Genomic DNA, 20,448 nt, shown 5'->3' on the forward strand with positions numbered 1-20,448 from the left:
TATAAATGTATTCTCCCTTGTAGTTTACAACTTATTTCCAACGTTCAATAAGGTTTTCAATACCTCGTTGGTAGAAATCACCTGGTGTAGACTAGAAAAATTCATTCAACCAAGCTCTCCCACCATACGCACAACATCTTTTTACGCGGATGAAGATCTTGTTTCATGCGCGGGGTCGTTTGTTTACCTTGGCTAAGCCATTCCTTACGCTGGTTCATATTGATGTACAGGCACCATTTTTCGTCGCCAGTAACGATTCGGTAAAGAAATCGCTCCTTGTGTCCATGAATTGAACGGTGACGAGCAAGCAAACCAGCAGAGATTGTGGCTGATTTTTGTTGTCGTCACAAAGCATGCGGAACTCAAGCTCCACACTTCTGAACCTTTCCTATTGAGTGAAGATTCTTCTCTATAGCCAGAAGAGCTTAGAAGGACTTGATGGAACAGCTTCTTGGATTCAACTGTTAGTGTTTATATTTATTTTAAAACCTGCATGCCTGCTTGTCTGTATGAGGGTAGACATGTGTACATGTTTCTGGAAGAAACTGTCTATCCTAGGTTTTTAAGTGTGGTGCAAGGAATGTATCAAATGCATTTGCATATTAATACAGAGGAGTCGAGGAGTCGGGGTCAGCAGTACGAAGGGTCGGAACATTTATCTACCGACTCCACAGCGCTGCAAAATACTCAATATATTAAAACATCTTGAAAGAACATGGTGACAGATCTGAACATACGCCTCAGATTACAGGTGTGTACCAGCAAAATACTTCACTAATATTTATTTTAGGACCTCTCAGGGAAAACTTGCGATTAGTATTTAAAAATGCGGCTGTCACACATCCCTGCACTCATTGCTTTACACCAGTGGTTCCCAAACTTTTTTCAGTCATGGCACCTAATGTATCAGATTTTTCTTCATGGCACCCCTAGGCCAAAAGTTTATTTCGGAGAAATTTAGAAGTAAAATATTAAATTAAGTAAATACTACAGTGTTATAACTGGTAGCTGACAACAAGGCTTTTCCTATTTCATGAAATAGAAACAATTTGAATTGGTCCTGGACCACCAATCCAGGGCACACCTGCAAGTGTCCAGGGTGCCACATTACACAGTTTTGATACACAGTTTTGAAACCACAGCTTTATTATTTATTTACCGTTTTTTATATAGCGCAACAGATTTCGTTGCGCTTTACAATTGTGGACAGTGATAAACAAACTGGGTAACAATAGACAGACTTGGAAGTAGGAGGGCCCTGCTGCAAGTTTCATGTCCTATAATAGTCACATACTTAGGTTCCAGTAAAGATTTTCAGTTATTACAATGAGCAAAATATGAAAGGTGCAAAAATTATACAAAAATAGCATGCAAAAGTCTTCTTCATTTACAAAACAGTAGCTGGAATAAAACATTTAGAGACAGATTCAACGATGGTAGTAGCCTCGGGCTTCAATGCCAAGGGCTAATATATGACCTAGTGAACATTTGTCAACCCATAGGGCGGTATTCAAATAATTTTATTGCGCTTGTTCTCCCATCTAAAAGATGGGAGAGACTGTGGGGCGCCAATTTATTTTTTTCACCCACATATCACGTTCATTGCGATTCTGATCAAACCAATGGGCGCAATGCGAAAAAGCACTGAAAATAGGTGAATTTGCACATTTTAGTGAGTTGAAATTATGTTCAGCAGAAACAAATGAATAAGGCAGGTGGGCACGAGGACAGGTGAAAATAACTGAATACAGCCCATAGACTCTAGGACAAGTGCTATGGATTAACACTTTTACAGCAAACACGAATAAGGCAATTAACCACGTTATGTGCAGCCTGTGAGCCGACTGAAGGCCACTGCAGGCTCCAATACAACAGTCCCGTCTAACGAATTAGCATGCAAGAAATTAACTGGCACTACAGCCTCTTCCTACCAAAGCAGTCTCTTCAAACATTTAGTCAGCCACTGAATAAGTATGTATTTTATGTAGCATGTTCTCTTTCATATGCGTTTCATTACAAATTCATGAACTTTGTTTTTAAATTTAATAGCACAGAATGTAGAATAACTACCACTCACCCGTGAGGATTCATAAGACGGACTTATTTGACCACTTGTTCCCCATGACGAAGCACCAGACCTTTCATCCATACCTATAAATCAGAAAAAAAAAGAGTTTTTCATGACTTGCCTTACACAGTAAAGGTTGAGTTTAATATATAAAATCATGCCACACCGTAAGGGAAGCAACCATCAATATTAAAAGTACATATAAAGCCTTAAAAAAAGAGCAGGGGCTGATGTGAAAGAACGAGACAGACACATACAGAGGGGAGTATTTCTTGCCCCATGGCCAGCTGTGATGGTGAGCAGTACCTATTGCTCAGTATCCATGCTTGTGGGTCAGTATTCAACTGATTGAATGGGGTTTTTCCAGTGAGGTGGAAACGGCGAGTGTGTTTGTCAAAAATGGTGAGGGTCACCACGATAAATCTCGGCAAATACTGTGCATGGGCTGTATTTGCCGAGATTTATCGTGACGGTTTACTGAATCACAATGCTTATATTCTATTTGGTTCTGTGCCACTCTGGTCCAATCAGAGTTGAGTTTTGCACAGTAGATGTCGTACACTTCTAGCCTTCCATGTAACCCAAGTGTACGCAGCAGCCTGTTCATGTATTTTAAATTTTGTTTATTTAGGTCACCATGGTGATGGTTCACATGTTGGAGATACGCCCCCCCCCCCCCCCCGGTCGGCTCAGTCCCGTCAGTGTCATGGCACACTAGTGACATCATCCGGCTCCCGGTATCAGCGTACATGGTAGCAGGTGGCACGGAGGTGATTGTACACTTCTCTATATATGTAAGTGCTTCATTGTCTGCTTGTCATGTCTTGTCCGAAACCTTGGCATAACATAGCCGTTTGGTTGTGTCTTTTTTCATATTATTCTAAGCTGCGATTAAGAGTCGGAGTGCATGCTGCATATGCATGATATATTTTCCTGGGATAGCAAGCACCTGACCAGCTGGACCTGTTTTGGCACGAGTGCAGGATACTATTGCGCACACACACATATGTATGTATGTATGTATGTATGTATGTATGTATGTATGTGTATATATATATATATATATATATATATATATATATATATGTATATATATGTATGTATGTATGTATGTATACACACACACATATATATATATATATATATATATATATATATATACATATATATATACATACATACACATATATACATACATACACACACACACATATTTATTTATTTATTTAGGGGGAGTCCTTGCTGTCCTCTGATGGTGAGGATTCCCCCAGAACATAGAATAGGGTGAGCAGACGGCCGCAAACAAGCCACCCTCGACGTGAAAAGAGAGAGAGAGAGACACAGACACACACAGAGGAGGGACACATAGATAGAGAGGATGGATGTGTTGAAAGAGGTGCTATTTTTTAGCATGTTTGGCAGTTACATCCAACTCATTGATCACTTAAAGATTAGAGGTGCTCATACACGGTACAATTGCTGGGTGCAATGAGACGCACGCTCCCGTCACACATCTCATCGCACAGCTGAAAAATGTGCTGCACATACTTTTTGTACTAGATCTCATCTCCGAATTCAATAATGTTTATATAAGTTTTTGCATAAACATACACAGCAACACCCCATACATATATGTTGGCGGTTAGAGCAACCATAGAAACTGCAGAATAACCCAGAGAAGTTACAGCATAAAGACATAGAATCTTATGAGATGGAGCAAGGTTTACATATCACATGTACAGTAAGCATATTATCTCCAAATAACCAACATGGTGATTTATGCACCGAAGGCGCCATTCGGGCACAACCAATCAAAAGTAGTATATAGTATGTATTGACATAATAATTGCGAGCCAAGGTAGCCAGCACGTTCTCTTGCAGTAGAAATTGCTTAGTATATCTTGCTGTAACCGTATTGAACTATAGAATAATAATACAATAATACAAAAGCTAGGACCACCTGCCCCCCTCCCCCCCCCCCCCAAAAAAACCCCCTAAAGCAACCCTAACCATAACCGCCCACCCTGTATGACCTAACCCCAACTGTGGCAAACCTGGATCCCAAACACCATACCTCTACCCTACTATACTATCTTACCTAATTCTATTTCCCTACCGCTCCCTCCCTCCCTCCCCGATAAAGAGGGCAATAACTAGTGGTTATCAACCAGACTATTAGGATACCTACCTAACCAACAGTATAAAAACTTCTATGTTTTGGCTAATCTATGCCAATCAAATTACCTCTTCTAACCCCCCCCCCTCCACCAGTTGAAGAATATTAGCAGAATGGACTGACTGGGGCGGTACTAGGTAGGGCAAACATCCACACATAATAAACAGGAGATCAGTCTAATTTTGCACCAATTTACATAGACATAAAATGCAGTATTAGAAAAAGTAATCACATAAGTAAGAAACGCATCAGTCAGGTTCCCGGAAACATCATAGCCAAACAACATATCCCTCCCCTAATCCGGCCAGTATTCAGTATCATCAAAGGAGAGTATCAGGAATTCCGTATCATCCCATCTTTTCCTATAATAATCAGGAGAACACTTAGCATATGTATCACACAGCCTATACAGTAAAGGCAGAGCAATATTTCCACCCCAAGACACAACAGGATAAAGAAGATACTGTTTAACTCCAACATATAACTGGTATTCAGTTGTATTTGGATTGCAGAGGCATTAAAGCATATAGGTATATGGTTAACCGGACCCTTAAAGTCAGGTGACTCCATCGGTGACAGCTCATCTAGGATTTCAGCATCCATAAGTGTCACAAAGGTCAAAGGATTATTGTATGGAGGCAGTATCTTCTCCTGTCCAGAAGTATATTTATCAGGAGCAGAAGAAATGGGGCAAACATACCCCTGCACATCAGCAATGTTAATTTTGTCAAATGTAGCAAGGATCCTCCGTGTGGAAGCAGTAATAGCTTCAAGTATTATAAGAAGAGTCAGACATCTTTAAATATATCTAGTATACACTCCAGAAGAGTAACAATAACAGGTTAGTGGTGGCTAGAACACCACATTCAGCTAAAATGTATAATGCAGAGTGCAGATCAATGTTTAAGTGTCCCAGAGAATATTATTGAAATACTGAACTGTATACACTACTACAGTAACCGTCAAGTAGAGTGTTAATAGTGCCAAGATGCCGAGTGTTCACACTTGCCAAGCAACTGCCCAGAGCCCTCCTGAAAATAGATAGGCACAGCACAGGGCAGGGACCTTATATTGGCAGCCAGGCGTCCGCCCGGTTAGCTCAGGAGAGGCGCCGCAGCCCTATCTGGCACCGCCGCTCCCAAAGAGCACACATGGAGCTCAGGCAGAAGGATGTGAGCCTCAGCAGTGGGGGAGCATCCAGCAACGGGCCCCGCTCAAGGCTCAGTCAGTCGGCAGGCTCCTGCCAGAGCAGGCCATAGCAAAATCCCAGAAGTGGAATAAAGGGATCCAACCTGCGGTCTGGACCCTCTTTCAGTACCACCGCCCCTGGAATGGGGAGGGTGGTACGCTTGGACAATCTGGAAACAGAGGTATCCGCTGGAGGAGACTCCTACTTATTCCTGGATTCCTGAGAAAAGGGATATAAAACCCTAAATCTCCTGGATCTCCTGGACACCTGGAATTTTTTATCCGTTGACTGCCAGGCCTCCAATAACAATCTATCTAATTCCGGAGACTCCGGAAAACATACCTGCGGCTTTGGAGACCTCCCGAAAATGGACCTTGGAACCGGGACTTCTGGATCTGATAAATCCAAAGTCTGCTTAACGGTTCTAATAAGGGCATCAATACCCTGAGATTCCTCTTCTGCATATTACTCCACGGAGGGTTTCACTAACTCTTCCACCAAAAATTCTCCCTCCTCTGCCGAAGAAAATTCTTCTGCATCATCTGACTGCACTAATGCAGCCGGACCCCTTCTCTTAGCTTCCTGAGAAAAAGTATTACCCTGAGATGAGGAAGGAAAATTCCTGGCTAAAGAATCCACTGACCTTAACAAGGATCTAGCCCATGGAGGTTCAACAGAGGTTACATTTTCAATCTGTGCATGCAGTGCTTCCCTTTCCCTGCAAGAAGCTGTCAGCTCTGCAGCTAAATTAGACAGCGCAGCGGTCAGGGATTTAGATGGTTGCTGCTGCTGCGGGGCTGTTCTTGAGGACTGACCTGCACCATAACAAGTCTCACATACAGTTACTCCCTTAACATGCTGAGTATACTGGACTTTGCATCTTTTGCATGTATATAGTTTAAGGGCTGCTTTAGAGGTACTTCTCTCAGCCATACCTGCAGACAACCGTGCACACAGACCCCCAGAAGTGTATACACTGACCTGGGTCTGAAGTGGAACAAGGGGAAAGCAGCCTTAACCCGAATTCCTCCCACCACCAGCGTCCCCAGACCACAGTACCTGAAGTTTTTAGGGGAAGCTTGCTTTGCTGCGCAGGTATCCTTAATAGGAGCTGCCGCTGCTGCAGAGAACAGGCAATGTGGGATCCTGCTAATACAGGAAGCTAATCCGGCACAGATCCCCTTCAGGGAACTGACTTTCGCCTCCGCCCTTCCGGTCCGCCCCCTCTGCTTAAAGTGACAGCGCGCTTTCACCGCCTGACACCGACAGCAAGGAGCGTCTCTGGTGAGAGGGTAAGACGCCCGCCGGCTATGTTACTGCAGGGAGAACGCTCCCGCGACTCCCTGCTGCCTGCCTCATTACCTGGTCAGCTAGCTAGGCTGACCAGGACCACACGGCGCTCGGTGCCAGCATCCCGTCCCTGGAGGTGTGTGGTAGCCTCTGTACCCGTATGCAAGCTGCATGCAGCAGCGGCGGGACCCCGGGAGTACACCCCGGTGGCTGAGCCCAGGAAGAATACTGCATGCAGTGTCGACCTGGCTCCCTCCAGGGACATGTACAGTAAGAAAACACTGCCATAAAATAAATTACAAAAAAAATAAAAAATGTCTTCGGTCTCAGAGAGACCTACACCCGGGCGACTCCTCTGGACACTTTTTTCAAAAGACTGCAGTCTGGAAGGGAATGGGAGGGGAAGTAGCCAGCAGTTCAAAATTTCTTAAAGTGCCGGCTCCTCCAGATCACATCCCAATCCCCATGGTTAAAGGCAGTGTCCCCTGCTGGATGTGGGAGAAAGACACAGCTAATGTCATTAAGAGGATACATACAGAAGACACCTGCATATCGATGGAGTCAGGTAAGTATAATTACCTTCCCCAAAAGCCCTGCCTGCAGCCTATCCCTAAACTAAATTCAGTTTAAAGAAGAACACAGAGTCAGTGAAGGGATTAGATGGCGTCCACAGAGCACTAAAGTCATCATCTAGTCCAGGAAGAGGGATAAATGGGGTAAAAATTAAATTCTTGGGGGTAATGGACGGTAGCGCCACTGAGACACAGCCGGACAAGCATATGAATCTATATGCATGCCCTGCGTTATCTCGTCAGTATGATGTCCATTACCCCTAGGAATTTCATTTAATTGCATATACAATCTATACATAGATTTTAATGTGCATGCCCAGCTGTCTGTGTTCCAGTACTGTAGTGTGCAAGGACCTGATGCAGAGCAGTGCATCAGGTCATTGTGTACAATATGCTTCCCTGCGTGATGCTCCGGGCCCTGCCTCAAATTCCGCCCATTTCTTCAAAAGAGTAGACTAGTTGGGCGATAAGCATTGGGCGATTTAGAGCAGAAAGTAGCGCTTCTTTTGTTTTGAGCTACTTTTAGCTCAAAATCTGTAAAGGTCCATACACACTGGGCGACTATGCCCAGCGTGTATTGACAGCGACGATCCCGTTCACTGATGGGGGGAAAGCCTCTCAGTGCATACACCCTGAGCGTCTTTCCCCCTGCCAACGGGGGAGGACGAACGACTTTGCATAGTGCAGTGCTATGCAAAACCGTCCTCAAAGCCGCTCATCTGCTGGTAATACCAGCAGATGAGCGGCTTTCCTGGCGATGATGAGGGAGCGTGAGGAGCATACACACTGGGCAAACTGGGCAGCTTTGAGCTGAAAGCCGCTCAAACATGCTGTTTTGCACTGAGCATTTTCCGCAAAGTGATTTTCACATGATCGCTGCTCATACATGCTTTGCAAAAACACCCAGAGTTTATGGACCTTTATTGTATGAAACAGCTGCCTTGGGCTAACAATAATCAGGCCTCAGGACAAGCAACAGTTGGGAGCAAATATTTTATCAGAACTATGCAGGACCCTAATTAAATGCTGTATTTTAGCTCAATATAGTCAACTCCATCCAAAAGTTCATTTTTAGTTTTAGGTAAGGTCTAAAATTAAAGTGCAGGTGAATGGTGGCACATCACTAGCCACTTAAGTCTATGGGAAAAACACCAGCTGAGGGGGATCAGGCAATACCATATGGTCACATCGCACATCTATAGTTGTGGTTATGAGTATCACTTGCATGGGGACTTTTTTAGGTACTTATGTATTATCTGGGCTCCCATGTTAAATGCACCCCATTTTTTCATACCCCCACTATCCAACTACGCATGGAGTTGATTTTATATAGTGTGGCGAGCGCAGCGAGCCACCGTGCCCAAAGCGTGGTGAGCGCAGCGAGCCCCGCGAGGGGACGCGGTCTCATAAGAAAAACGGGAGCCCAGATATTACATAAGTACCCTTTTTTTTATTTTTTAGATACTATACCAAACGGGAACGCAATCTAATGTTAAATGTGACCATTGCTTTTCTAGTAAAGCAGCATATTTTTCTATTATTCTACTGAAAGTAACAAAAATGTACAATTCAATTGTTTTACATGGCCATTCTCAGTGACGAGATCATGGGGCACAATTTAATTTATTTTTTCTTTTATTGCACAGATGTGTATTCTACTTCATATGTGATGTTGCTATGGGCAACCAATCAGATCCTGTCTACTATCTTCTAGAAGTAGTTTCTGATCATCACATGTGAAGTAGAATACACATTTTAGTAAATTCCCCCCTCCCCATGTTTAGCCATGTAAAACCACTAAACACAAACAAAGTGCTGGGAGTGCCACGAAGAGCACAGTTTGGGTAACCAAGTACTTCATTTCGCACATTTCAAGTCGCCACCTCCGGGGTCTGTGAGCTAAAATGACCAATGGTGGCACAGAATTTATTTGCTTAAAGTGGAAAAGTGAATCGGAGGCTGCACAATATAATGCCATGTGCGGTGTCGGATGACCACATCCATCCAGTTAACAACCATGCCTACCCAACCAGCTGGTCACACCCCTTCAGTTGGAACCCTGGCATTTATACACCAGGCAGACACTGGAAGACATTGGTGCAGTACTGGGGAGCCAGCTTAATATCTTAAAGCAACAATAACTTAAAATGTAAAACCCAACCTGTATCTGCATTTTATACTATTGCCACATTAAAGCATTGGGCAGACTTGCTGGAAATAAGCAGAGGCCTGCACCTCACATGCTATTACATTACCCCTTATAACATGTTGTGCATTTCATCGAAAAGACAGACAAACCTTTTTCTTTTTACTTATTTTTTTTTACAAATGAATTCAACATTATTGGATCACAGTGCAATTCTGAGTAGAACATAAAAATATATATCTAAATTGAGTTTTAAACAAAAAGCACACCATACAGAAAAAAAGACAATATACAGTGTGTGTTCACCAGCTGTTAAATGTTGATCAAATAAATACATCTAACCAAACAAATCTAATTTCTCTGTATGCCAGGTATTGAAGGAAGAGATTTCCATCTTGTCTTCAGGATTTTTTTATTCAATTTGTTTTGAGAATAATTAGATTACATTCTGATTACAAAAAAAGAACAATGGAATAGTTTGTGTGTGCAAATAGCTGTATTGATGGGAGCATGTATGTCACACATGGAAACATCTGTATATAAATAAGCAACAGAAGAATGAACCGTGCAAAATAGGTCATGAACTGGAGACGTATCTTGTGTCCCTTTTGATACAATCATATAAATACTTCTGTTTAGGATATTTGTACAACTCAAAATAAACCACAAATATAAATACAGCAAATTTCAACATTGTTTTTAAAACGTGCATATTTTCAAATTAAGGCTACCCCCACTGCCCCCCCTCACCTCAACCCTCCCTCTACAACATAACAAAATTATGTCCATTTCCCCCTCCACTGGCTCAATTTTAATAAAGTTTATAAAAAGGGCAACTTGAAATAAAAATGACAGCTTTTACTAATTACTGTCTAATGCTGTAATAACATTTGCCATTAGAGCACATAAGTAACTATACTGTAACTCTACAACAGTGTTGCCCAAGCTTAGGGCCACATCTCTGTTGCACCTGCAAGTATACATGACAAACAGAACAAGCAGTGCTGCCAAATTAAAAAAAAAACTATAAGGAAAAATAACTTGCCAGCCACAGACTAGCAGTAAACAAAACAAAAATTGAGGTGATTACATAAATGATCCTTGCTAATAAGATTCCAACAAACAGAAAAATGGCATGCTTTGTGGTTTTGGTTGGAAACCTAGGTACCAGGAATAGGAGGTGCAAAGGATCCATTTAAGAGGCACCAGTAAATCTATTTGATCACAGGATGCAGTGTGGCCACAGTAGGTGGACCATGGGCACTGTCAGGAGAGACAGTGGGGTGTTTTCAATACTCCAGCGAGAAGAGCACAGCATTCTCCATTTTTCGATCACTGTGCATTCTCCATTTTTTCTACCCCTCTCCATGCTACCTGCTCAACCTATTCAACGTGTCAGCTGCTCGCCACCCCTGATGGCGAGCATTGACCAATGCGGTGTACCAGGAGTTGATGGCTCCATTTGTAGGCAGTGTTCAAATATTGTAGAAAGGAGGGGGTTTGGAAAAATATATAGCACAGGCGCTTGGGGTTAGATGTTACAGACAGCAGACCAATCCAGTGCTTTAAATATTGTTATAAGCAATTTATTTCTACTGTGTTGCTGAACATTAAAAAATTCTTTACAAGAAAAAAAATATAAAAAAATAAAAATAAAAGAGTCACTCACAAGAAGTCCGGTGTAAGTATAAAGATCAGTTCATCCCGTTAATTGAAACCAAGGTGAGAGGGGTTAAACTACACATTTCCCTCACACTTCTTTCCGTGATTAGCGGTGCAGTGAGATGTGTACTGACTCCCAGCCAGCTACTTCAGCCATGGTCCCGGCCTCCAGGCTGGAGACAAATCTGTGCACTTTTCACGGGATGGAGAGAAGCAGCGGTCCCGCGGCTTCTTGCGGTTCCGTTTGAAGTAGGTAAAGGATTAAAAAGTGACCACGTCCACCTTCCAAAGCGTTTCGATCCACGGAGTGATCTTTGTCAAGGGTAAAAGATTAAAAAGTGACCACATCCACCTACCAACGCGTTTTGATCCACGGAGGGATCTTTGTCAAGGGTAAAAGATTAAAAAGTGACCACGTCCAACTACCAACGCGTTTTGATCCACGGAGGGATCTTTGTCAGGGCTCCCTGAGCCTTGCACAACCCTCTGTTGAAGAATTGCTAAAGGTTTTATACAGTAGTTCTCGTATGTGCTCCACACAGTATTTGAATTCAGAATATAGTGCTTGTATATAGCAAAAAATGATCTCACCGCTGGAGGATTTCAATTGGGTCTTTACAGCATTTGTCCAGTAGTCCTCAAGATGACACAGTCTTTATTGGTGGCTCAATGTGGATGATCGCTGGTGGATTATCCATGGACTGATTATTGTGGCCTGTGTGCTGACCTCGCTAGAGTGCGGTGGATGGATGGTAAATCAGTTGGTACTGTCAGCAACTATTGATGAAATGGTGGAACCAAGAAGAGTGGATGATGTGCAAATGTGGTTGTTCCCAACGCATTTCGCTGTCTCAAACTGATTTACCATCCATTCACTGTACTCTAGCGAAGTCAGCACACGGGCCACAATCAATCATTCTCCAGCGGTCATCCACACTGAGCCACAAATAAAGACAGTGTTATGGTGAGGACTACTGGACATCAGCTGTAAAGACCCCAACTGAAATCCTCCAGGGCTGAGATCATTTTGTGCTAAATACAGTACGACAACTATAAAACCTCTATCAATTCTTTAACAGAGGGTTGACTGAGGCTGTTTCTATGTGTGACTATACTACTTATACCACTTTCAAGTTAGATTATTACTTATTTTAATGTGTGTGTATTTTAATAAATGTGAAATTGTACTTTTTGCATAAACAATCCCACTTTTATATTTTTATTCTAACACTCTGCTTCCATTGCATATGCATCTGATGTATTTCTATATCTGTAGGAAAGCGACTATGGGGCAGATTTATTAAGCTTGGTGAAGTGATAAAGTGTCTTGTTTTTATCACCGGCCAATCAGCTCCTAACTGTGAAGTTACAGGCTTGGTTTGAAAATGACAGGTAGGAGCTGATTGGCCAGTGATAAAGACCAGACACTTTATCACTTCACCGAGCTTAATATACCCCTATATTCCTTCCCCAAGCAGTTGCTTCCTGAGAGGCACTACATTACCACCCAGAACCCTTTCCTATTGGTATCTATTTGTTTACTCCTCAAGGTATGCATACACCAGCAATAATCACATACTTTATCAAATACTGTAGTCAATATTTGTGCTATAACTGTGCAAACACAGCAATTAATAGGCTTGATGCATAAACTGATATTTAAAAAACAGATGTTCAGTGTAATCGAGTTTTGAAGAAAATGCCTCTTGGATCAAATAAATATGAATTTGGTACTCACCGTTAATTCCCTTTCTCCGAATCAGCAGGGGACACTGCAGTCTTCGCACTGGAGATAGACTCGGTGTACTGGAGGAGTCGTCGTACTTGAATAAATTTAGTGTAGCTGGCTCCTCCCCCCCCTCTATCTCCACCCAGACCCCAGTCTTTAAACAACTGTGTCCAAGAGGAGAAGAGCCCAGGGAAAAGGACAGGAAAGACGGTAGAAAATATAAGAAAAGGAAAAAAAAACAAGAAACTTATTAACCCATTCACACAGAACTAATACAGCATGGCAGGATGATACATGCTGGGTAAGGGATAAAGTGTTCCCTGCTGATTCGGAAAAAGGGAATTAACTGAGTACCAAATTCCTATTTTCTCATTCGTGCAGCAGGGGACACACTGGGGACATCCCAAAGCTGTTCCCTTGGGCGGGAAAGCGCTGAGGAGTCCTGCAATATAGCTCTACCAAATCTGGAAGCAGATCTAGCAAAAGTGTCAAACCTGTAGAATTTTTCAAAGGTATTAGCCCGCGACCAAGTAGAAGCTCTAAACACCTGAGCAATTGAGACACCTCTAGCCACAGCTCAGGAAGTGCTAATTGACCGGGTGGAATGGGCTGAGATTACGGTAGGGATCTCTTGTGCGTAATGTTTGCATGCTTTGCGAATGGTGAGACAAATCCAATGGGCTATGGTTTGTTGAGATGCAGGCAATCCATGTTTGACCACATCATAAAGGACAAACAATCTGATTTCCTTAACGAAGATGTGCGAGACACATAAATCTTTAGGGCATGCACCAAGTCTAATGAGGCGGATTCTCCAGACAAAACCGGAATCACGATCGGTTGGTTCAGATGAAAAGCCAATACAACCTTAGGTAAATCTTGTTTAGTACGTACATCTGCCCTATCCCCATGAAATATCAGATAGGCGATCTACATGGCAAAGCACTCAAATCGAGCTGAAGGCAGTGCTAATAGCATGAACATCTTCCATATAAAAAATTTGAAATCCACGGAATCTAATAGTTCAACAACATCCGACTGTAAGAAGGATAGACCCAGCGTCAAATACCATGGTCCAGTAGGAGATACAAAAAGGTGCATGTCTCCTGACCCCTTTCAGAAAAGTCTGAACCCCTGGATGAGTGACAGAAGTCGGTGAAAATATACTTAAAAAGCCGATACTTGTATCTTAAGTGAACCCAACCGCAGTCCCGCAGTAAGACCTGACTGCAAGAACCCAAGTAAACCTAGACAGATTAAAAACAGCTTTAGGCCAATGTCGTGATTCACAGCAGGTAAAGTACGTTTTTCCAAACGAGATGTTAATGCGCAAATGTAATCTCCTTTCTCGCCTTGAGCATGGTTGGGATCACAGAGTCTGGGATACTGTGGGGGTTATTCAAACTGGGCCACTATTTACGATGGGGGAAATAGCTGTTAACGCCTATTCAATGCTGTAATTCCCGACATGATTGAAGAGGCAGATCGACAGAATGGGCCAGACCTTAAAATTGTCTTGACCGCGGCCGAATATCGGCCGTTTACGTGGAGACAACCCCTTTTCGCCGATCGCGAAGTGGGACATTAAATCGCACCTGACGATCTGCGGTCGAACAAAACCAAAACAGGCCAGGGTCACGGCTGTTGGGCCAGATCGTGGCAAACCAGGGGCGTGCAGCATGCTGGGGGTGTGTAACGCTGCAGCACAATGCCCACGATGACAAGCACCCTCTCAGGACAGTGGGACAGCTCGTACCTTAAGAGGCCTGCAACTTAACCGTTCCCCTGACTTCCCAAGAAGCAGGCATGCTGTGAAGTCCAACAAAGCAAGTCCAAAATAATAAAGTGAAAATAAACAGAAGACAAACTCTTTGGAGCTCCAGCAGTGTGTATCCTCTCGAGGGCACATTGTTCTAAAACTGGCTTGTGGGTGGGGAATCAGAGGCAAGGAGCCAGTACACCCAGTTCAAAAGTTTTTATGTGCCAGTCTCCTGCGAATACCCTCTAATACCCAAGGTCTTGAGACCATCCTAGTATCCCATACGGATATTAGAGAAATTCTAGCTCCTAGATCAGATACATCCGAAGAGGTTCCCCTAAGTAAGAAGCAGATTACCTAATGTATTCTGCCAGAGGTAACAATTCCGTTCTGGGTCTATTCTGTAGCCAACTCATCCACCCATTTGTCCACAGCCTTGCTTACCCAAATACAAGCTAAGGCTGGGCGTAAAAAAAAAACCTGCTGTGGATTAAATGGACTTCAAGGTAGCTGCTATACAACGATCTGGAGCTTCTTTTATTGCCACCGTGCCTGGGACTGACAGTGTAGTCTTTTTTGACAGTCTAGAGACTGATATGTCAGCTGGGGCAAGTGTCTCCCATTTCTCCCTAGATTGCAGCGGAAATGGGTATAGCAACCGTAGATGTTTTGAAATCTGAAATTTCTTGTCAGGTGTTTGCCAAACCTTTAAACGGGGATCTGTGTCCCTTAACTTCGACCAGTGCGCAACACTGGCCAGTTGCCACTGTGGCGCAGGTGCACCCTTACCTCCAGCAGATCCCGTGGCGGTGTGGCAGAGTCCATGGACCCGTAATGCTAGCTGCATGCAGCTGTGGCGGGTCCCTGGAGCGGATGCACCAGTGGCTGGAGACACACAGTGCATGCAGTAGCGACCAGACCCCCTCCCCCCAGGGTTCCATCGCAGTAGGCAGACAGGGCTGAACGGTCTGCCTGTCCTCAAAGTGTATAAAAATCAAAAAACCTAGTCCTCCTTAAGAGACGTAGCCCAGGGATCAGACTCCTCCGGGCAATTTTTCTAAGACTGGGGTCTGGCTGGGGATAGAGGGGGAGGTGCCGACTTTTCCAGCACACCGACTCTATCCCCAGTGTGAAGACTGCAGTGTCCCCTGCTGCATGAAGGAGAAAAAAAAAATAGACACACATTATACCTTCTTAGTGAATTATCAGTCTTAAAAGAAAATACGTATAATCAGCACCCACGCAGCATGGTTACTTACACTCCAGTTAACGTCACTGATCATTACTACATATCTTCATATGACCAGTCTCTAAAAATGAGACACTGCTGCAAATACCATCTTTTTAGTCAATATTGCAAATAGACCATAGTGTATGGCTACATACGCCTTTAATAAGCACATTGTTTTTGCATTATGACTAAATTTCTATTAAGAGAAAAGCTGCACCTCTCACTACTTCAGCAAACAGCAATGACGCCAGCAAGTTGTCAGTCTATTTGCTATGCACTGCACATGTCAGGGTAAACGAAAGGTTACCATAATGGTTCTCACATGAGTTATTTTACTGGGTAATATAGCCGACCCCTGGAAGTGTGTTTAGAACAGCTTTGTCTTGTTCTCCAACAGTAGCTGCATGATTACAAAGAACAGTTTGAGGAATTCAGATGGGACCGATGTGTTCAAATGAAAACAAGGTTTACTGCTTAGCAGCCTAATTGTGACACTTTGTTTTAATTTGAAACAAAAATTTAACACAAAACACTTTTTTTGAAATCACCGACATTCACATAATATTGTAAATTGATCATGACACAATCTGATTATACACAACATTCCAATACAACCCTGTCCAAATAAGTTTACAATTAAAGAGGTGCAGAGAACATGAATGCAAACATTAGGCTTATTTAGGCAATCATATCAAATGTGCCAACTTGGAAATTATTCTGCTGCAACAACATAGGGAATAGGGGAGTAAAGAGTCTCTCTTTCTCAATTAACACAGCCACTAAAAAAAATCAGTCTACAGGGGTGGAGTCAGTCTGGCATCACACCATTCTCATTTTTAAAGTGGAAACCGGATTTTTCTTTTCTCGGATTCCAATTGAGTATAGAGGTGTGGCTAGTGGAAGCTGGGTACTGCTACAATTTAGAAGTGTGGGGCTCCTCCCTCTCTACTACCCACCAGCCCACAGTTAGGAAAGAGAAGACCAAGAGGAGATTTGAAAGGAACACTACAGAGAAAATAACTCCTCTACAGGACAAACAAGGGGGTATACACAAAAAGAATGGACAACAAACAGTGAAAAGTGAAAGTCCTGTGAAATAAGAGTAGGTACCACAATCCTGTTTACTCTTTCATCCACTAGGGGACACTGGAAAGCCTTTACACTTGGGAGGTTCCACAGTTTTTCCCATGGGAGGGATAACTCTGGAGAACCTGCAAGACCGGTTGACCAAAATGATAGGTCAACACTGCAAAAAAAGGACCAGATTACTTTATGGTAGGGTTGTAATGTGGCTGTACCATGGCATTCCGCAAACAATGTCCCAAAAAAATCTGGTGGAGTGTGCGGAAATAGATGTAGGTGGAAGTCTATCTGCATTGGGGATAGTGAGGCGGGTTATTCTTGCCAATGTTTGCTTTGAAGCCACCCAACCTCTAGGAAACACATCAGACAACTAACACATTATCAGCTTTCTAGGAGACATAGATCCACAAAGCCCTCATCACCTCAAGGGTAGAGGCCTGAACCAAATCATCCATAACAGAATGAACCACTATAGGTTGATTTACGTGGAATGTCAAGACCACCTTTGGGAGAAATGCAGCCTGTGTCCACAACTCAGCCCTATCATAATGGAAAACTAAGTATGGAGACTTGCACAAAAAAACCCAGCTCAGAGACACGATGTTGGGACAGATAACCTCCACAAGAATTCCTTCGTTCACATGTTGGAATGCCGGGGGCCCTTATAAAAAAGTAGTGTTTCCATATGTTTTACTCCGGCAGGGAGCTTTCTCAAAGACTGAGAAAGCTCCCTGGCAGAGCAAAACACATTAGAGGCTATCCTAGTGTATACTTTCCTGTCCATGGAAAGACTACTACTTTAAAAAAGGGCCCCTGGCATTCCAACAAGTTAATTAAGGAATTCTTGTGGAGGCAATCAGTCTTTCCTGACTGCACAGAGGTTCCCGCATTCTGTTATCGAGCTTTACAGTGGAGTATACCAACTGGAGGGCTCAGCCGGAAGATTCCACCTTTGTGTCGCAGCTCAGACATGCAGCCGTCTCCCCGTCTATTAAGACCTGACGTATAGACCATATTGCTGCAGCATCCGGACCCAGACAGTCCTCTAATTAAGTGCCCATAAGAACTACGAGTAGATTGGACGGACACCTTTATAAGTATAAGGAGATCAGTATTGGAGCACAAAAGGGGATTTTTGTAAGAACTTACCGTTCAAACCCCTTTCTCTGAGTCCAGTCCAGTGACACAGCTAACCTTGGGATGTAGGAGGGTCCGCAGGAGCCAAGGCACCTATGCTGGAAAGCTTTTCCCCTGGACGTAGGCTCCTCCCTTTCCGCATCCCATCATGCTTCAGTTCATCTTAAAAAGCACACTAGGATACACAACTCCGTACAATGCCCGATATCTTCTATGCACAATTATATAACCATAACATGACAGACATGAACGGTATGACTTACTGAGCGTAGGGGAGGGATCGCTGTGTCACCGGACTGGACAGAGAAAGGGGTTCGAACGGTAAGTTCCTATAAAATCCCCTTTTCACTTTCGTCCAGTCTTGTGACACAGCTAACCTTGGGACGTTCACGAGCCGGTATTATGGGAGAGTACGCTCACACCGCCAGTTCTCATCACTGCCCGTCCGAATGAAGCGTCCTCCGACGCGAACTCATGAAACCTGTAAAATTTGGTAAAGGTGTGAACAGAGGACCAAGTGGCAGCCCTGCACAACTGCTCCGCTGTAGCTCCATGACGGACAGTCCATGAGGAAGCAACTGACCTGGTGGTGTGCGCATTAATGCAAGAAAGAACAGGTCTACCTACCCTAGATTAGGCAAAGGTAATCACTGAAGTTAGCCACCTGGCAATGGTCTGCTTAGAAGCAGGCCAACCTCTCTTATGCACATCATACAGAACCAACAACAGATCTGTTTTACGGATGTCCTTTACCCTTTCTACGTAAATTCGCGAAGCGCGAACTACGTCCAACTTCCTTAATTTGTCCCTATTTTTAGCCCCATCTGGAGGGGAAAACACCGGGAGCACAATCTCCTGGATTAAAAAGGAAGAAACCACTTTTGGCATAACTTAGGTACTGTTCGAAGCACAGCCCTATCTTCATGAAAAACTAAATGTAGAGATTTACAGGACAAAGCTCCCAACTCCGAAACACGTCTAGCCAAAGCAATGGCTAACAAAAAAAGTAAGTTTCCAAGAAACATACTTTTCACTCTTCTCAAAACCCGCGGTATCATTGGGAACCGAGGAAAAATGTAGACCAGGTGAAAGTGCCATGGAACCGTCATGGCATCCACCGCCCAGGCGGTTGGTCCCTGGCCTGGAACAGAATTTCGGAACCTGACAGTTGTTTCTGGATGCCATTAGATCCACATATGGGAGCCCCCAGCGACTCACAATCTCCTGAAATACCTCTGGATGTAATGACCATTCCCCCTCTAGCAGATCCTCCCTGCTGAGGAAATCCGCCTCCACATTACGGATCCCCGGAAGAGAGACAGCGGACAGAACCAGAACGTTGATTTCCGCCTAGACAAAGATCCGCAAGACTTCCTGCATCGCCATCACACTGCGAGACCCGCCCTGATGATTCAGGTAAGCAACAGCCGTGGCGTTGTCCGACTGTACTCTGATTGGAAGGCCTTTCAGAGAAATCTCGGCCTGTTGGAGAGTCTTTTAGACTGCTCGATGTTCCAAGATATTTATTGGAAGTCTGGATCATGTTTGGACCACAGACCATGCAACCAATGGTGAAGGGCAACTGCCCCCCAACCCCGGAGACTGGCGTCGGTCATTATCACCACCCAGTCCCAAGAGTGTAGTGACCGCCCCAGCTGCAAGGTCTCTATGTCCGTCCACCAGAGCAAGGACTCCTTTGTCTCCTGAGAGAGAAGTAATCTTTCCTGTTTCATGGTTTTCGCATTCCCTGACCAACAGGCAAGGATGTTCCATTGAAACTTTCTGGAATGAAACCTGGCAAACTGAAGCGTCTCGAAAGTCGCCACCATATTTCCTGGGAGGCTCACCCCTTGCCAGACTGTAGGCATTGAAGCCTGTAGTAAAAGTAGTACTGACTGATGTCCCTTGCTTTGGACTCTGGAAGGAATACCCGATGTAAATGGGTGTCCAGGATTGCTACTGATAAATTATCCAGTAGTTTTTCCTCTGACTCTGCTCTGAATAACAGATCGTCCAGGTAGGGGATGATCACTATCCCCCTTAGCCTCAGTGACGCAGCCACAACCGCCATCACCTTCGTGAATACCCTTGGCGCTGTGGCCAGACCAAAGGGATGGGCCTGGAACTGTAAATGAGTTTCCCCTATCACAAAGCGAAGTAAGGACTGATGTTCCTTGCAAATGGGTATGTGTAGTTATGCATCCTGAATGTCTATGGATGCTAAAAATTCACCTGGCTCTATGCTGCCAAGCCCTGAGCGCAGGGACTCCATGCGGAAGTGATCCACCCAAAAGGTGTTGATTTAAAGATTTTAAGTTTAGTATGGGTCTGACTGACCCGTCTGGTTTGGGAACCAAAAAAAGGATTGAATAAAAAACCTTTCTTGTGTTCCTCCTGAGGAACCGG

At 43.9% G+C, this 20,448-nt stretch overlaps 1 protein-coding gene across 11 annotated transcripts in view; it reads right to left on the reverse strand.

Moving 5' to 3' along the window:
- Positions 1 to 20,448, reverse strand: part of TCF12 (transcription factor 12) — a 237,105-nt gene that overhangs the window by 169,987 nt on the left and 46,670 nt on the right. For all 11 annotated transcript variants that reach the window (XM_083183833.1, XM_083183842.1, XM_083183841.1 and 8 more), the window contains exon 4: positions 2,078 to 2,151. In XM_083183833.1, coding sequence (XP_083039959.1) covers positions 2,078 to 2,151 — 74 coding nt within the window. The remainder of the gene's footprint in view (positions 1 to 2,077; positions 2,152 to 20,448) is intronic.

The sequence above is a fragment of the Crinia signifera genome, chromosome 4, assembly GCF_055691185.1.
Source record: "Crinia signifera chromosome 4, ASM5569118v1, whole genome shotgun sequence".
NCBI classification, from domain to species: Eukaryota; Metazoa; Chordata; class Amphibia; order Anura; family Myobatrachidae; genus Crinia; species Crinia signifera.